The 19,706-nt window shown below is 40.6% G+C and overlaps 1 protein-coding gene across 5 annotated transcripts; it reads right to left on the bottom strand.

The window, feature by feature from the left end:
• Positions 1 to 1,009: 1,009 nt before the first annotated feature.
• On the bottom strand, positions 1,010 to 19,706 carry LOC100136501 (T-cell surface glycoprotein CD4). Of its 5 annotated transcripts, none has more exons than XM_045718349.1 (11): positions 19,497 to 19,706; positions 11,077 to 11,195; positions 5,717 to 5,787; positions 5,445 to 5,594; positions 4,877 to 5,032; positions 4,318 to 4,578; positions 3,744 to 4,142; positions 2,903 to 3,088; positions 2,149 to 2,255; positions 1,972 to 2,021; positions 1,010 to 1,635 (listed from the first exon to the last, which is right to left on the bottom strand). In XM_045718349.1, exons 3-11 carry the CDS (start codon positions 5,772 to 5,774, stop codon positions 1,605 to 1,607), a joined length of 1,398 nt encoding a protein of 465 aa, XP_045574305.1. In that variant the 5' UTR covers positions 5,775 to 5,787; positions 11,077 to 11,195; positions 19,497 to 19,706; the 3' UTR covers positions 1,010 to 1,604. The 5 variants fall into 5 exon arrangements, with proteins under 5 accessions (XP_045574305.1, XP_045574306.1, XP_014055855.1 ...); XM_045718350.1 differs by having other exon boundaries at positions 1,950 to 2,021; XM_014200380.2 differs by having other exon boundaries at positions 2,831 to 3,088.

Genomic DNA, 19,706 nt, shown 5'->3' on the forward strand with positions numbered 1-19,706 from the left:
CAAATTGCTATGCAATATCCACTGAGTATACCAAACATTTGGAACGCCTTCCTAGTATTGAGTTGCACCCCCTCAGAACAGCCTCAACTTGTCGTGACATGGACTCTACAAGGTGTCGAAAAGCGCTCCACAGGGATGCTTGCTCATGTTGACTCCAATGATTCCCACAGTTTGGCTGGATGTCCTTTGGGTGGTGGACCATTCTTGATATCAATGGCGGTCGGTGCCGTTTAAGATGAGGGAGGATGATTATTTTTTTATAAGCATGGCCTTACTTCTATTACAGCATATTGGATGACTGTCATTCATATTCCATTCACCCAGCTCAAGGTAACATTGATAGGTTTAGGCTACTACATGATCCTCAAATTCTCCCTGTACCCATCATGAGGTTGCTACAACAGGTCGAGATCATATTTGTTAATCAAGGTGACAGACAGTGGCACATTCAATACCGCCTTGCACACTCTTGTCTGCATCTAGCTGATATAGGGTGTAATCATTAGTCCAACAGTTGCAAATGAGAGTTTCTATTGGACGAACTCAAGTATGTTTATTCCTGTTTCGTTCTGTTTGCTTCCATTTAAGAAACGTTTTTCAGAATCAGCGGAATGAATTCACCCCTGATCACACGCAAACACAGTTCACTTTCATAGCAGCCACATAAAAACAGCATGATCACTCTGCGCGTTATATATATATATATATATATATATATATATATTTTATATATATTTACATAACTCCTTCTCGGGACTATCTACGCGCTCTCCTCCCCTTCGCTCGTGGACTTCAGTGCACAACACATCAGCTGTCTGTGACCAGGCAAAAAAACCAAAGCTAGGAAGACAGAAGCTAGCTGTCCTCCGGCTACACCATGGTGCTACCCTACAGAGTGCTGCTGAGGCTACTGTAGACCTTCCTTGCAGAACAGTGTGTTTTAATCAACTATTTGGTGACATGAATATATTTAGTATAGTTTTATCTAAAAAGGATAATTTAAAAAAAATGTTTCACTATTTTTATTTTTAGGAAATTCACTCAGGAGGATGGTCCTCCCCTTCCTCCTCTGAGGAGCCTCCACTGCGATACACATAGGAAACGGTTGACCGTGACAAACCCAGGAGTGTTGCAGTTCTTGACACAAACCGGTGTGCCTGGCACCTACTACCATACCCCGTTCAAAGGCACTTACATTTTGTGTCTTGCCCATTCAGCATCTGAATGGCACATGTACACAACCCATGGTGGATTTAACAAGTGACATCAATAAGGGGTCATAGCTTTCACCTGGATTAACCTGGTCAGTCTATATCATGGAAAGAGCACGTGTTCTTAATGTTTTGTAAGCTCAGTGTACAGTAATACAAAAGTGACAGTAGCTATACATATTTATATACAGTATTTGTTCAATTGTAGCTCAATCATAGGTCATAAAGCATGACAATATACACTTGTGAAATCTATTATCAAATATCACATGAAAACATCTTCTTTCTTGCTTCTTTTGTCCTTTTGGTTTTTCTTTTTATCAGAATAGAATAGTTAAGACAAAATAGTAGAGACATTGTCCATTGACAGGGATTCCTGTCTGTACGATATCTCTAGTTTCTGTAGAATCCTTTTGGTGTGGGGCTGTAACAGAGGAAAACAGAATGGTTAGCACTGTATATAACCATTCTCACACAGTATTTCTCAAATATGGGAGGTGCAACAGATAGCCCAAGTCAACAAAAATGTAGTGGGCAAGAGAGGCAAAAAACGTTTAGGCTTCTACCTTGAACATGCATCACCTTGAACAACTCTGCACATTCAAGGCCAATACACAGACTTTTGTGTGTGTGTGTGTGTGTGTGTGTGTGTGTGTGTGTGTGTGTGTGTGTGTGTGTGTGTGTGTGTGTGTGTGTGTGTGTGTGTGTGTGTGTGTGTGTGTGTGTGTGTGTACGTACGTGCGCAGGAAATTACACTCACTCTTTGCAGTTGCAGAATCTGCGTTTGCCACGTCTGGGCATCATCATCCGCTGAAAACCGATAGAAACACACACAGGAAAGCTCAGTAACACTACCAACAAGACACAGCAAAATGTAAGAGACAGTGAGTACATATTTATGCTAAAATAAATATCTGATTAAATCACCAAACTCTACCTGTCTGTGGCGTCGGATGAGGATGACAGTGAGGATGAGGAGGAGGACGAAGATGACGGCTGCAGCACAGATGGTGACCAACAGCCACACGTCCACGGGGACTCGCTCTGTCCATCAGAACACCATCAAGAGAAACAGAATCAGTATGCGAGTTCTACACTGATAACTTTACATTTACCCCAGATAACTTTACATTTACACTGATAACTTTACATTTACACTGATAACTTTACATTTACACTGATAACTTTACAGCCTATCAAACCAATAAAGAAGTATTAACGTATGACAGTATGTGGTTTTCAATAATAGTATTATAATTTTTTTAAAGTTATATATTGTATTTCTGGGTGGGCTTTACTGAAATATACCTCTATGCTCATAACCACACACTGAATAGCATACCCGTAAGGTAGGTGTGCAAAGCACACATCAGAGCTTCCTTCTTTACAGGCTTATAGTACTGTCTGCTATAAGTACATTGTACTTAATTACTGTAGTAGTACTGTGGTACTATACTGTTTAAAGTGCTGCAGTAAGCGTGGCCACTGGCCAGTGAGGCTAATTACACCCTAACCTCAATAGTCACAACCTAACCTCTACACACACACTGACCACGCACCCTAAACCCCGCACCCTAACCACATCCTGACCATGTCACTTTCTGTTTCTCCTTCCTCACCGATCTTCAGTGTGATCTCCACTGACGTCAGCTTGGTTTTGTTCCCCCACAATTCACACCTCCACAACCCACCATCTCCATACGTCGCTTCAGGGATGGTGAGAAGGGTGGGGTGGGTGGAGGAGCCTAAAGGGAGGAGGGTGGAGTGATGTGGTGGGATCCATTTCACTTCCAGGTCAGAGGTCAGAGGCTGGCCCAGGGTACAGGTGAGGTTGACCTCCTGACCTACAAAGGCCACTGGAACTGGAGAGGTAAACACTGGACAGGAGGAGAGAGAGAGAGCAAGAGAGAGAGAGAGTGAGCGAGAGCGAGACAGACAGAGAAAGAAAATTCACCTTTTTGATGTGAAAAAAAGGCAGAGACAGACAAAAAAGATGTATATTTTTACAAAAATGTGGAGAAACACGTTTTTTGTTATTAGTATCCATTCAGCTGGCATATTATCCTGCCAGAGAGAAACCTCATTATACCCTATTAAAACAAGTGGAGCTAGACAAGTGTATTATCCACTGAATTAGACACAGGACACAATACACCGGGGACAGACTGTACCCAATGAACGACAGAAGGAGATGAGAAAACTGTCTGGGTGCAATAAACAGAAGCATAGAAAGGGGGAATAGCATTGCCATGACGATGGTCTGGCGGGTTTGAATTACAATGAAGGGAGAAAGAGGGATAGAGGGATAGAGAGGGAAGAAGGGAAGGTTAGAGAGATGTCGGGAGGTACTGATTGAACAATTGAGCCCTGACAAATCAAAGTGATTTGTCACTCCTCACTTTGTAGGCAGAAAGAAGGGGGAAATAAGTAAGGGAAGAGTTAAAGGAGGGAGGAAGGAAGGTAGCAACAAAGTTAGGAAGTAAAGAAGGTAGGAAGGACGTTTTATCAGGACTGCCACAAAGCTTGACTTACACTGTAGCACCTCCACACGCATTACTCTCTTCAGGGTGTCGTCCCTCTGGAACTCCACAGCGCAGGTGTAGTTGCCCCTGTCCCCCACCGTCACCCCTTTCTTTGACAGGGAGAGGTTTAGATTTTTCTTCTGCAGGGCTGAGACATCCAGACCTCTCTTCTGATTGACCACCCAGGCTAATGGAGGCCCCAGGGAGAGGTTGACGAGGGTCTGGACAACCCCAGTGAGGGAGCCTGCCGCTGGGCTTGGGGTAAAGGTCCAGCGGCCTCCCTGGATGCCATTTTCCTGGCTGTCTGACCAGGATAGAGGCAGAGGAAAGGAAAAGAAACATGGCAGATGGAGAAGAGAGAAGGAGGAGACAGAGGTGTAGATAGGCTGTGAATGAGCAGGGGAGAGGTCTGAGAAGGGAAGAGAGAGAGAGAGAGTGAGAGAGAGCGAGAGAGAGAGGAGAGAGAATGAGAGACAGAGATAGGAAAGGGACAGTTTAACCTCAGTCTGAAGACATTTTACCTCTTGAGGGAAAATTATTTAATCTAGAAGACCATAAACCATTTTATCTAATTTAACACTTACCTATTACAGTAACAGGGGTGTTGACATATGTTTCCCTGCCCTGGTATGTCACCACACAGGTCCACTCTCCATGGTCTTGACCAGTGACTTTCATTACTTTCAGGCTGCCGTCATTTCCGATCTGGACACGCGTGTCCTTGTTCAGGTCCTGTTTCTGGGGACTAAGCCATCTTCTCTGTGTCCCCTCAAATATTTCCTTTATGTCACACTTCAGATTAAGATTCTTCCCAACCAACAAGGGAGAGACTGGCTGTACACTCACTGAGAGAGGAGAGATGGAGAGAAATAGAGAGAGAGCGCCCGAGAGAGAGAGCGCCCGAGAGAGAGAGAGAGAGAGAGAGAGAGAGAGAGAGCCCGAGAGAGAGAGAGAGAGAGAGAGAGAAAGAGAGAGAGAGAGAGAGAGAGGGGGGGAGAGAGGGAGAGCGAGAGAGACAGAGAGAGAGGGGGGTAAACAAAGGTACATTTGTATACATGCGTGTGCAGTACTTGTTTCCCCCACATGATGGTGACTGAACACAATGTCCCATTTCCTTCCTCATCTCTTTCACTCTGCACTTACCATGGGACAGTCTGAATGAGGTGACTGAGGTAATTTGTTGTGGCCTGAAATCTTTCAGTTCACATTTGAAGGATTTGAAGTCCTCCAGTCTGATTTTGTTGATGATCAGGGAGAAGTCAGTCTTTGACAGAGACAGCCTGTCTTTCCACTGTGGATCTGCATGTCAATAATCAAGTGATTAATAGTAGTAGTAGTAGTAGTAGTAGTAGTAGTAGTTGTATGTGTGAATGAGAAAGGGGTCTTCTTGCTGTCTTATATTATTCCCAACCCAACTGGACACCACACAAACATATGAGAATGTGGAAGCAGCAGAGGGCTACCTGCAGAGGCAGAGCAGTAACCCTGAGCAGGTCAAGGGTTAAGTGCTCAAGAGAACAACAGTAGTAGGCACCTGATATTCTAATGCCAGCAACCCTCAAATTGTAAGCTAGTCAAAATCAGGTCAAATAAAGCCAACTACCAAATACTGCCAACTATCAAATACTGTTTAACTCAATATGTTTCTGGCTCAAAAAAAAAGGTCACGCTTGATTAAAGCTGGATACCCTCTAGCACTAATCTTACTCACCTATCGTCTCTCGACCTTGGGCGTTGCGGGTTATCAAAGGTTGTGTGTTCATCCCAAAGTACCATTGTACCAACACCTTTTCTGAACCCCACTTCAACACGGGGAGTGTGACCATCCCTCCCACCTGACCATACACCACATCTTCAGCCCCTGAGGGAGAACACAGAAGGCAATATACTTTACGCCCAAAAGTAAGTTACCTTTACAGAAATGTATCTGTTGCTATATAATATAACATAGAGTATAAACACTTTCAGAAAATTCTCTCTTACCTGTTGAAGAGATGAACAAAGCAATAACGATTGAAAGGTATCCAGAAACATACTTCATTTTGTAGCTTCTCCTGAAAACAAAGAGCAGCAAAAGCTGAATAAGGCGACTTGCTATACTCATGTATTTCCTGTCATCCGAGATCGAATACTGTGGAAACAAAACAGTTCACAAAAAAAAGAGAAAGGATGGGGTTTGTGGTGGTCTCTGATTTAGAGAAGTTGAGAGACAGACAAAAAGAAGAGGAAGAACGAAGAAAGGTGGAGGGAGAGAAGCAGTAGCTTTGTGGTGGGCTTTGGTTGAGACACAAAAAAAAGAGAGAGGGATGGGGGAGAAGAGAGAGGGGGCGAATGCTGAGGCTGTGGTGGACCCTGATTTCACGAAGTGTAGATTCATATCCATATCCTCACCTCCTCTCCTCCCCGCTCACTCACACACCCCCTCCCTTCCTCCTCTATTCCACGAAAGGCGGATTTCTCCACGCTTGATGGAAGAAAAAAAAGACCACAATGGCAGTCGTACACTGGGAGTGTGGTCTATGGTAGTTGTTTATTCTGTTTTCTGTGTTGTGTGTTCATGCATGTGTGTGTGTGTGTGTGTGTGTGTGTGTGTGTGTGTGTGTGTGTGTGCGTGTGTGTGCGCGTGTGTGCGTGTTTTAGTCGTAGGTGTGTTGTGGGTAATGTCAGAATTTTTGTTTGAAGCATTCTGCACCTTTTTCTCTCTTTTCATCTCAATGCTTTAACCTGTGTGTGAACGGAGTACAGTCAGCTCACGATGAATGTAACAGTTCGGGCTGTCATGACAGGGATGTGCACTTAAAGGTAGCATAGAGTTATCAGGAGCAATTTAAAGAATGTAATATAATCCAATTCAAAGAGTTCGTCAGATTTCAACTGTATCGTGTGTTGTGTCAACTAGGCTGCAAACAATTTCACCTTAGAGGATGATCATGATCTACTGAATCTAACATTGTAGAATTACTCCACCAAACTACGAATACGTGCATTAACAAAAAACGTTTACATTTTAGTCATTTAGCAGACGCTCTTATCCAGAGCGACTTACAGTAGTGAATGCATAAATTTCATACATGCTTTTTTTTTCTTTTTTCGTACTGGTCCCCCGTGGGAATCGAACCCACAACCCTGGCGTTGCAAACACCATGCTCTACCAAATGAGCCACACGGGACCTGCCGTGAGCTGCCGTGAGTTGGCATGTTATCCAACGTTACCGTGGAGAAGACAGAAGGGTGTCTACTGGGGAGGACTATACAACAATATACTAGTAGTAGATTGTTATCTTGGTCAAATAAAAAAAATCAAGGATCAAGGTACTCTTTATAGTGTGTTAGAAAGTGAACTTGCTACCAGGGTAAGTGCTACCATATGGGCGGCAGGTAGCCTAGCGATAAGAGCGTTGGGCCAATAACCGAAAGATCGCTAGATCGAATCCCTGAGCCAATGCTCCAGGGTGGCTGTTGATAATGGCAGACCCTGGCCATGACCCCACTCTCTGAGGGTGTCTCAGGGGAAGTTGGGATATGCACAAAAAAAAAACAATTCACACGTGTGAAATAGAGCTAATATACAGTGCATTCGGAAAGTATTCAGATCCCTTGAATTTTTCCACATTTTGTTACGTCACAAAAAAAGATTCCATTGTTTTTTTCCCCACATCAATCTACACACAATACCACATAATGAAAAAGCAAACACAGGTTATTAGACATTTTTGCCAAAAATAAATAAATAAACTAAAATATCACATTTACATAAGTATTCAGACCCTTTACTCAGTACTTTGTTGAAGCACCTGTGAGCGGACCAAGTAATTTGGTGTTACTCTAAAGCGGAAAGGTGGAATAGTTCACAGTTCTCTATTGAGGGATTACTGACAATACAAACACTCCAACACAGTCATTGAGAATCTCCCAAGGAACAACATACATCTTCTTCTTTAGATCACACAGGATCACAAGACGATTATCTTTAAACTATAACAGATTTGTCACCGTCTTAATGGATCTTCTTGGATAGCTCCTCTCTCCTGGTCGCCCTTCTCCAGAGCTAGTTTATCTTCACCCTTTCTTGCTGGTTCCCTCCTCTCTCTTGTAGGGAAAAGATAATAGGTCATTAGTACCATCAGCTGTGCTTAATTGCCTCTGGTTACCTTGTCTCACATGCCTTGTTGGCTACTATCCGTGAGCCCAGTCTGCCTTCTGGTGGTCCTTCCACACACCTTTGGCAGTGATTACAGCCTCAAGTCTTCTTGGGTATGATACTACAAGCTTGGCACACCTGTAATTGAGGAGTTTCTCCCATTCCTCTCTGCAGATCTGTCAGGTTGGATGGGGAGCGTCGCTGCACAGCTATTTTCAGGCATCTCCAGAGATGTTTGATCGGGTTCAAGTCTGGACTCTAGCTGAAGCCACTCCTGCATTGTCTTGGCTGTGTGCTTAGGGTTGTTGTCCTGTTGGAAGGTGAACCGGTCCTGAGTGCTCTGGAGCAGGTTTTCATCAAGGATCTCTCTGTACTTTGCTCTGTTCATCTTTCCCTCAATCCTGACTATTCTCCCAGTCCCTGCCACTGAAAAACATCCCCACAGCATGATTTTATATTATTTTTACTTTATTTAACTAGGCAAGTCAGTTAAGAACAAATTCTTATTTTCAATAACGGCCTAGGAACAATGGGTTAACTGCCTTGTTCAGGGGCAGAACAACAGATGTTGACCTTGTCAGCACATGGATTCAAGCTTGCAACCTTTCGGTTACAAGTCCAACACTCTAACCACTAGGCTACCTGCCGCCCCTATGATGCTGTAGGGATGGTGCCAGGTTTCCTCCAGACATGACACTTGGCATTCAGGCCAAAGAGTTCAATCTTGGTTTCATCAGACCAGAGAATCTTGTTTCTTATGGTCTGAGAGTCCTTCACATCCCTTTTAACAAACTCCAAGCGGGCTGCCTTTTACTGAGGAGTGGCTTCCGTCTGGCCACTCTACCATAAAGGCCTGATTGGTGGAGGGCTGCAGAGATGGTTTTCGTTCTGGAAGGTTCTCCCATCTCCACAGAGCAACTCTGGAGCTCTGTCAGAGTGACCACCGGGTTTTTGGTCACCTCCCTAACCAAGGCCCTTCTCCCCCGATTGCTCAGTTTGGCCAGGCAACCAGCTCTAGGAAGAGTCTTGGTGGTTCCAAACTTCTTCCATTTAATGAATGATGGAGTCCACTGTGTTCTTGGGGACCTTGAATGCTGCAGAACATTTTTGGTACCCTTCCCCAGATCTGTGCCACGACACAATCCTGTCTCGGATCTCTACGGACAATCTCACTGTCAAATGTGGGACCTTATATGGACAGGTGTGTGCCTTTCCAAATCATGTCCAATCAACTGAATTTACTACAGGTGGACCCCAATCAAGTTGTAGAAACATCTCAAGGATAATCAATGGAAACAGGATTTATCTGAGCTCAATTTCGATTCTCATAGCAAAGGGTCTGAATACTTATGCAAATAAGTATTTTTTTATACATTTGCAAAATGTTCTAAAAACCTGTTTTCGCTTTATCATTATGGGGTATTGTGTGTAGATTGATGAGGGAAAATTAATTTAATCAATTTTAGAATAAGGCTGTTATGTAACAACATTTGGAAAAAGTGAAGGGGTCTGAATACTTTCTGAATGCACTGATAAGCACCCAAATAAGTATCAGCAGGTGCATGGGGAAAAATATATATCCAGTCGTTACGGACCCAGATGAAAGGTTATTGAAACCATAAAAATAAAAGTTTTCCTTTTTATTTATTAGCCTGACTCTTCATAATATGAAAATGCCTTTATTTAAGTGGCATAAACAGATTCTAAAAAGCTTGGAAGCATTTTGACTTTTCGGCCTTCGTCATGATGACGAAACTCATCTTGGCCTTCGTCGTTCCTATCTCTTTCCATGACAACCTCACCTCACCTACTTCATCTCCTGCTACTACAGGACAGGGGAATGTGTCTCCCTTCTGCCTTTCTCTTTATAAAAATTACTTTACATGTTTTTAAGATCAAAGTCAGATAGAAATATCAGGCGGTAGTTTGTGTAACTAAAATGTTATTTAATTCAGGCCAGCTGTTAGACCTATGTTAATTGTTGTAGTACAATACATTATATGATGAGATAAAATATGTTTTGAGAAACGTTTTGAAATATTTGTGTAGGCCATTCCTCACCTCTAAACTTTGTAAGACTTATCTGTCTGTTGATGTTGGTAACGGCAGTGGGATATGAGAGACAAGTAGTGAGGTTCTGGAGGAAGAGGAAGCATAGAGCTATATAGAAGCGATAGCGGGAGCAAGACAGAGGACAGCAAGACAGAGAGAGAGAGAGGACAAGTGATAGAGAGAGAGGAAGAGAGAGAGATAGAGAGAGAGAGATCGCACCTGAACAGTTAACCCAGAAAAGAAGATGATCGTGTCTGTGGTTAGGGCGGAGGTTAAACAGCAAAAAGAGAGAGGGGGATGCGAAGGGGAAGAGAGGGGGTGGGAGGACAGGATCCGTCTATGAAGGAATAATCTTACAGAATTGTCTCATATTATAAGGTCGTGGAACTCTGATCCTGAGCCCTGCAATTTAATTGTACACAGTACAAAACACATGATGTGTAAAATCGGACTAAATCATTCTTCCCCACAGAGCTTATCAGTATAAGTAACATGAGTATAATTGTTGAACCTTTATGACTTGTATGTGAGGTGTGTATAGCCATGTCACATCTGTAAACCAGGGGAATGAATTTCAATGGGACCAGATAGGCCTAGCGCAAAGAGGAGTGTCTCTGGTTTGAGAGCATCAGTTCAGAGAGGGCCTTTACAGTACATTAAAAAGTCTGTCTGCGAAATGTGGTAAAAATACAATGGCAATGAAACCATGAAATGTCTATTTACCGGGGTAGCACGACAGGTAAATACATCAGTGGACAAGTACATTGGGTTGACCGCCATTTCAACATTTATCTGAAACGCACTTGTTACCTCTCTTATTCTAATTTAAGGTTAAGTTAACAAGTTTTACTTTACTGTGAATGCAAAGCGGGCATACGCTATAGGACAGCATGTAACATTTTATGAAAGTGCAATAAATTGTGACAAATATTCTGCATTCATTAATGCAGAAGAAACCCACATATGTTTTCTCTGTAAATATAGTTGTCTGATTTAGACACTTGATGGTCTACTACGAGCAGTCATTACAATGATTAATAGAGTTATTACATCAATACTTTCACATTGTTTACCACAAATCAATGATCATAGAGAGCTATTATACCATATTACATCTAGCATCTCAGTTAACATCCTTTTCTATACTTACGTTCGGCGGATAGCATTGAGAGTCCCTCGCCAATGATGAAGAGCCAGGCGGAAATGTTGATTTTCAGAGAAACAACTTTGCTTTTAAACCCTTTTGCACCTCCCTCACTACTGATTGGTCTAAAAGGAATCAGGAAATGTACAGTTATTGGTCAAGTGCGTTAAGACCAAAGCAGTGATATTTTTAATTGGCTGAAGAAAGGGGGGATTATATTAGCTACATTTTTCGCTAGCATGTTAGCGCAGTAACAGCCGGTAATAACAAAATAGGCTACATAATAGTTCATATTTGAACCATTATTATTATATTCATTGTTGTTATCATCATCATCAATATTATTCTAACCCACATGTCAACAATAGTCAGTCAATTTGATGTACTTCTGCCAGTCGTTATTCACCTTACATTGCTTCGCTCGGGCCATAAAATTACAAATGTTTTGCTCGGTCACAGGTTTCATCTACATTAGACAGCACATAAATCAGCAGAGAGAACCAAGAAATCTAGAAACACACACAACTACGTATCTCTCTTGTTTCATTGTATATAGCCAAACAACAGTTTAAACATGAAACTGGGTGCCTGCAGCACATGTTTATTGAATCAGTAAAATTACCAAAACTGACATTAATATATATATATATATATATATATATATATATATATATATATATATATATATATATATATATATATATGTAGCCCTTTCCTGCAGTCAAATTATGTTATTCATATTTTTCATAATTTCATAATTAATAAAAAATTAAATAAAATAACCATGTGTGTGAGGTGTAAACCTTTGTTTCAAAGTAGATTTGTTCAAGACTACACAGAAACACTCTGTGACCCTGATTTAGCCCACTGCAGTAAAAGGATAACTAGGTGTACCGATTATAGGCCTGAATCAGATTCGTAGGCCTTTGAAATATACAAAGTTTAACAAAGCATCACATTTAAGAGCTTATAATAATGCTCTAATAAAGCTTCATCAAAAAGGCTGACCACTGAAAGACAAATGGACCTGGCCAATTAATCTGTGGTACTGAACCCTTGAAAAAGATAACACCATATTTAGCAGGATCCATTTTGAAATCGCATAATCCATCCTTATTCTAATGACCACCATCAGACCATTTTTGGTTATGAAATGTAATCATTATCCCACAAACACATGCTCAGATTTCCACACATGAACAAGTGAATAATTTAAAGAAGAATTCATATTTCATTTGATTTGGTTGATTGTTTTTTTGTTGGTAAAAGCAACACGGTAACGTCACAAGATTGGGTACATGAATAAGAGCAGTTGAACGTAGACTATGTAATTAATTGAAATGACCATCGAACAGCAGGAACTATTGTCGATTGCATCTTTAAATGTTCCCACAGATTTCATGCGACTGTACCAGTATGCTACGTATTTAACATTGACCATATAGTCGTGCTATTGTTACTCATAATCAGACATACACCTTGAACAATGTATTCAATAATATTCAATTTCCTGCCCAGAGTCACAACTTTTACAAGATAATAAAATTACTTCAACCCTCTTCACAATGATTCCAAACTTATGTCTATAACTCAAAATTCGTAATTCATAACACACCTTATCTAATTGGTGCCCCGTGTGAGGAGCATCCCTTGCACAATTTGTGCCCCGTGTGAGGACGATCTCCTACAGTATGAACCTCATTCCACATTGAGTATAACAATGATCTAGTAAATCAATGTCAAGTTCGATTCATGTATTAAGCTATGTAAAATTCACCGCTAGGCAAATTTCGTGGTGCACAATTTCGAAAAGAAAGAGCTGAGATAACTGAAATACATAAATGACACAAATGGTCAAGTATGATATACCAATATCAAAAATGTTCTTTCAAATACAAAAAAAATTGCAAAGAGTCATGCAAAATCATTCATCGACGCGAGCTCAATGAAGATGACAAAATGTACTAAAGGTAATAGAGTGAATTGAAGCTTGATGGCACTTTTCTGTTTCACTCTACAACTATGATTATATGTTTTACTAAGTTCAATATAAAACCCATAGGAATTGCAACTCCCTTGAATCTAGTGCGAACCCTATTTGATAACTTATTTTAAAAGCCTAGCAGGTTCTAACCGTTGTCTTGGGTGAAGAAACACCTGTGTTCACTTCACATGTGCCTCTCCATGCTGTATATACCCTCCTTAGTACATAGCTTTCCAGAAAGTGGGATCATGTGTGCACTCAAAACTACAGTAGAACCAGCACCCCATTTACCACCTGTTAATCTATGTGTCCCTAACTACCTGCATTACAATTTACTGTATATGAAACTAACTCTTAGAGCTGAAGTCTAGAGATAAACTTGAGATGTGCTCGCGTAACTTGTCCACGTAAAGGCATTTCAAGACTTGTCTTGGTAAAGACATCTCAGCCTGAAAGTCAACAACAAAAAGTATCCAACGTTCAATCCAATTGTTTTTGTATGTTGGCTTTACTGTGTCTTTATGGGAAAGAGAACATGGGCTGCAGGTAGCCTAGCGATTAAGAGCGTTGGGCCAGTAACTGAAAGGTCACTGGTTCAAATCACTGAGCCGACTAGGTGAAAATTCTGTCGATGTGCCCTTGAGCAAAAGCATTTAACCCTAGTTGCTCTGGATAAAAGAGTCTGCTAAATGGCAAAATAAAAACTGTCTAACCGTTTAAGACCGTCTTCTAAGTGAAACACATAGGCAAGGACAAGAAGGTTGACCTGACAAAGGTTCACAATGTGTTTGTACATTTGAGTGTGGGCAAGAATTATCATAGCCTTTTCTAACGAGAACCTGTTTTCTATCTAGCACCATGAAATATGTGTGTTTGACTAAAAATTGCTTCATGTTCTATGGCCACTAAAGCCATTTTTCAACTGAAGAGTTACCTGTACTAGAGAAACACTGCTCAGGTGGTTTGGAGACAAGAACCACAACAAGCACCAAACAAACAAGTCACTCACGTCTCATCTCTCTCTGATGTTTGCATTCTTTCATGCTCTCTTTGTCTGCCTGTGCTCTGTTCTGAGATTAACTGAAAAAAGGGTTGAACACTCCCTGTCTCTGAATTATCACCTACTTGGGCCTTTCGGTAGGACTTTAGAATGCTGCATGTATAAAGGTCTTGATAACGGTTTTACTGACACTCCACGCATCAATACAGAAGTTAGGCGTAGGACCTCTGTCGAAAACGTACTGGTTCAAGGACATCATCATCCTCACTCAAAGAATTTGAAAGACTGCAAAACCAGTTCAAAGCGCAAATACAGTAAGATATGTTATGCACTGACCCATAGAAATACACGTTGTCTCAGATTCCCAAGCATTCAAAGTTTGTTGTAATTATATTTTCTGATGCAGCATGGGAATGAGAAAACATTTATAAAAAATTGACCAAAGAATCTCCTGTGGAAAACACCTGAAAGTGAGGACTCCCTCGTTAGTCAGAGACCTAACGATTTGAAGGTGTTGTGCGCACACCACACAAAGTCATTACCGAAAAAGAGAATGAGAGATAGTGTGGGGGGTAGGGATAAAAGAGGGGGTGATTGGTTTTTTGAGACATCCCTGATTCCTCTTATGATGTCCCCCTCTTTCCTATACATTGGGTCTCTCTCACTCTCGCTCTCTCGCTCTCTCTCTCGCACTCTCTCTCGCTAACTCATCGGGTGTTTGATGGTCCATTAGGCCACTGGATCTCCTGGTTTCATGTTTGATATGGAAGGCAGTCGAACTGAGACATGAAGAGAGCTGTGACCAAGACAGATGGGGAGGTACCTGGTACTGTTCCCTTTGCTTTCTGTCACTTTCAATCATACATGAACTCAGTTGTTCTCTTGTGTTTAAAGAAATAACAGTTAAATGTCAGTGGAAAGAGAGGCTCAGAATAACAGATATGTGACATTTTGTGAAATGATTGTGAAAACACCTTTTTTTGCAATACACAATTCATGTCAGGTAAACTTTGTTCAAGGCCTTTTGAAACCCCTGGGTCGTGTAACTGCCTCCGTTAGCCCAGAAAGTTTGTTTATCTGTTTATCTTTTCCCCCTTTCTCTTTCTCTTTCTCTACTATCCCCATGGTCTGCATGCTTTGATGTTTTCATGCCGTAAAATGTTATGATTCATTTTATGTAAGTGTCCTGCTTGAAAACAACTTACCCCAATGTATGTACTTACTCCAACTCAATGTATGTTTACAGCAAAGTGCACAGTAAAGTGTTTAAATCAAGGCAATTCATATCTAACTGTCTGTATTTGAACATATCCTAGAGAGCTTTTAGCTCTCTGCAGGTGAATAGGGAAAATGTCACATGACTGAAACATCATAGTAATGAAACAATTGCCAAAATAATTTAGCATGGGGTATTTTTAGCAAACCACATTGAACACTTGTTGTGAATCAGGTAAAATTATATTTTGTCATGAAAACCTTGTCATAAGCTGACGTATGTTTGCTGGAATTAAAAACGACAACCCAAGTGGAAATACAAGAGGGAGGACCAAATGTCAAACACAATATCTCAGTCTTACTTTGAATGGAGAAAACTGATCAACAGAGAGAGAGAGAGAGAGAGAGAGAGAGAGAGAGAGAGAGAGAGAGAGAGAGAGAGCTATTAGTCATGTTTATGAAAGTCTGAACGAGGGAATCCTTGTATCTCATTATGAAAAATTATCCCTCGCTTGCACAGTATTGGAAACATGAGATTATTTCTAGAGTGACTTTAACCAAAGGAAGCACCTGCCTCAGCCTGAATGTCTGTTCTCAATTTTTTCAATGCACCTGCAAGAGAGGACCAAATATAGGTATATTTCATAACAAAATATGTATGTTAAGACTGTATTACTTTACTTTTGTGTTCATAGGCATCCACCCATTCCTTTAATAGGCCATAGTTGTCAGTAGTGTTCATCAGTACTCAAGTACACTGTACGTGTCGTAACAGTAAACTACACCAGTAGCTTAAGCTACACAAATTTCAAATGACTGAAACCAGTACAGGTTAGTGTTACTGTAATATACTTTACAACACTACAGCTTAGGCCCAAAATAAGATACAAGGAACCCAAACCAATGAAATGCAAGTAAAATATTCTAAACAGAATATCTGAATAATATCAGAATATCTGAATGGTGCATAGTGTGGCTTTATAAAATACTGTGCTGATTAGGCTACATGTTGGATTCAAATGTGGAATGAATGTATTCACAATCAAGTCATACCGTAAATCCATAGAATTAGGTACATTTACTCACTACACTGGGTGATGTGCAAATCCAAGTACAATGTACACCATTTGAAAAATAGTGTTTTATGAAAAGTACATTTCTGTTTGAGTATACTATTGTGAATTACATTTTCACAATTACATTTGCTGGGATTTTCAGCCCTGGGGCTAAATGCATCTGGACTGAAGACTGCACCAATTTGATTATTCTAAATCCAGTATTCTATCGAAACATTTTTTATAATGAATTTTAAGGTCTGGCTAAATTGCTTATCTTCATTGTTACGTAGTTAGTTGACCATGAAGTAAATACACGTGCATCATTTTCTGTTCTTGATTTACACTGTATCTGACTACAGGAATTTGTAAATATATGTTAAGAAATACATTAATTAGTGACATATCATGATTTACAGCCAAGTAAGAGTTTATTAGCTATTTAGCGGATCTTTAAATAAAGTGTTACAGTAATATATATATATATATTATAATTATGTAATATATATAATATATATATATATATATATATATATATAATTACATAATTATAATCCACTGATGTGTTTTGAGCTTGACTAAATATCATCTGTCAGGATTATAGATATTCAATTGTAGTAGATACTGTGTACACGTTGCAACTGAATACCTATCATTTTGGCTGCTTTTTAATGTTATCAGCACAAGCTGGGATGTTTCCTGTTGTTCAATGGACATTTAAATGAATGACATACCCACCCAATGAATGCTTCGTTTTCATTTGAGTTTTAGTAAACAATCGTATAAATGTATATCTTGGAAATATCATATCGATCTCAGGGACTGACCTTTCCTGGCATCCATTTGGAATGAAACACACATTTAAGATTGTGACAGTGACAGATTGTGATTACCTTGGACAGGTACATGACCATAATGTTGTGTTCGTTCACATGACCATCCTCATGTTCCTTATTATTTAAAATAAACATTTTTAGTGATTGAGTTTGCGGACCGTCTCTAGCAGGTCTAACCATTCTTTTCCAAAGGATAGTGAAAAATACTACCGTTCAGGGTTGGGCTCAATTCCATTTCAATTCAGTCAAATCAGGAAGTAAACTGAAATTCCAATCCAATTCCAATTTTACTCAATGCTTCTCTATGTGACTGAATTCAATTTGAATTGACTTCAAGCCTGCTATCCTTTCTACTTGTATCACTGCTACTTGTTTCCCAAATGATAAGTAAGGAGGGACCCACTGGTGAACTGTATCCAATTCCTACTTGACCGCAGGTAAAGTCTGTGCAACTGCCAGAAAGAAAATTCAAACAGCTTTAGGTGGGACATGACCCAAAGACGTTAATGTATCATGTCTCTCTTGCCACAGTTGCTGTTGTTTCCTTGGCCTCAGCCCTCATCAATAGAAAGAACTTGTAACGCTCCTCAGCAATACTGAGATGTACATATATGTATGGGCCTACATTACACCTTACAAATACTTAGAACTTTACAAACTCCAGTGCTATTGTAAACTTCATTTCTTGATCGTGGATATTATATTCAATCTCCTCCAGAGGACTTGTGGGTCTTTATACTAAGTAACTCACGGTTACAACAGGTAAAATACTTTATCTTGTATTAGTTCTCTGATCACAAGAACGCAGCCTAGTAGGAATTACATCAACGTCAGCTCTTCTCTTTACCCTCTGGAAGCACACAGGTAACTTCTGGGAATAATTAAGTTCTTCACAATAAAAGTCTTAAAGAGGTACCGTCAGTAACAATGACTCAATATAGATTCAGAATCAAAGTACTACACAAAAACCGAGGCTATACTATTGCTACAGCACAAGTACATGTTTTACCAAATATGTATGGCATACCCAATGCAAATGTTTCTACGATCCCATGCTATTGCAAACACACTTGTTATTGTTACAGGGGGCCTAGGCTAGAGTGCGACCTAACCAGAGTAGATATACACCAAGTTGATTTCTCTGCATACACTGTAGGCTAAACAATAGTCACACTCATTAGTGTACTTACTCACACCAAGCACTGACTTCATAGCAATCATACAATTTACACCAAATAGCATCTGGCCAGCCATCACCCAATACTATCAACATGCCTGAAAAAGACAGTATTCAACACGTTATTTCATTACAACTCTGGAAGCATCTAAAGAAGGTGTGAGAAATGTTTAAATCACTATTGTAGTGAATGGCAACAGTGTAACACCCCTTGCGGGTCTCCAAGCATCGTAACAGGCCTACCTAGGCAAGGTTTGTTACACAGTCCCCTCCATTCGGGAGAACGTGTCCCCACGCTTCACTATACCAATACCCTCTCTGATGGCCCCCAAGGCAACATCGCACCATTGCCACCAATGTTGCAATTTTTGCAAATGGCAACATCCCACCATTGCCACCAATGTTGCAATTTTTGCAAATGGCAACAATGTAATGCCCCTTGTGGGCCTCAAACCCAGGTCTTCCAGCCTGTAGGCAAGACCTGCTAACCACTGTTCCAATAAGAGTTAACCCCTTTTGGGGGGGATTGTAACACAGTATATTCTACATAACCTGCATGTGTCAATTCTGTTGGATGTAGCCTACATACACTCAACCCGTTATTGTTAATAATCCGTTATATCTTCCAATATATGGTTCCAGCATAGGGACACAAAGCATACAACTATCTAAGCCCCTGCACTTGAAAACAATATCTACATGTACTGTATCTCAGGCAGTTCTCCAGGTACAGGTGGTCATGTGAGTGGAAAGACCATACACTCCTTTACAGTTACGTCAGGATCATATTGCGAAATATTGACAGGTATTTCACAAGTCCATTTATTTTGTTGCTGTTCTAAAACCTCCCTGCAACACATACGATTCCACTAACATTGTATTATTAGACGCGGTGTCTTTTTGTCATTGTGTCAATTCTCCAAACTCCATTAGGTGCCACCAGAGAATATACGATTGATAAACGTTTATATGGCTCTGGGTACCACTCATCCATAGCTATGGATTCCTTTAGTCCAATGTTATTACAATTCTTAGTACTAGCACAGTGAATTAACTATTGTTTTTTTCTAGATAATAATTTGCTTCTACATTATCCTCAGTCTGACAAATCCATCTTTATCATAAGTGTGAAAAACACATATAGTAATGCTGTACTCACCAGTCTGATGCTCCCAGTGCAGAGATGAGATCAGGTCTGACATCACTCAAGCTGTACTCACTGTCACACACAGGGAGACAGGAAGCTAGACTGCACTATATGATCCCCTCTGATCCTCTCACTGGTGCCTTCTGTGTCACATACACATACACACACACACAGGCACACACACACACACACACGCACAGACACACACACACGCACGCACGC

Source organism: Salmo salar, chromosome ssa05, assembly GCF_905237065.1.
Source record: "Salmo salar chromosome ssa05, Ssal_v3.1, whole genome shotgun sequence".
In the NCBI taxonomy this organism is placed as follows: Eukaryota; Metazoa; Chordata; class Actinopteri; order Salmoniformes; family Salmonidae; genus Salmo; species Salmo salar.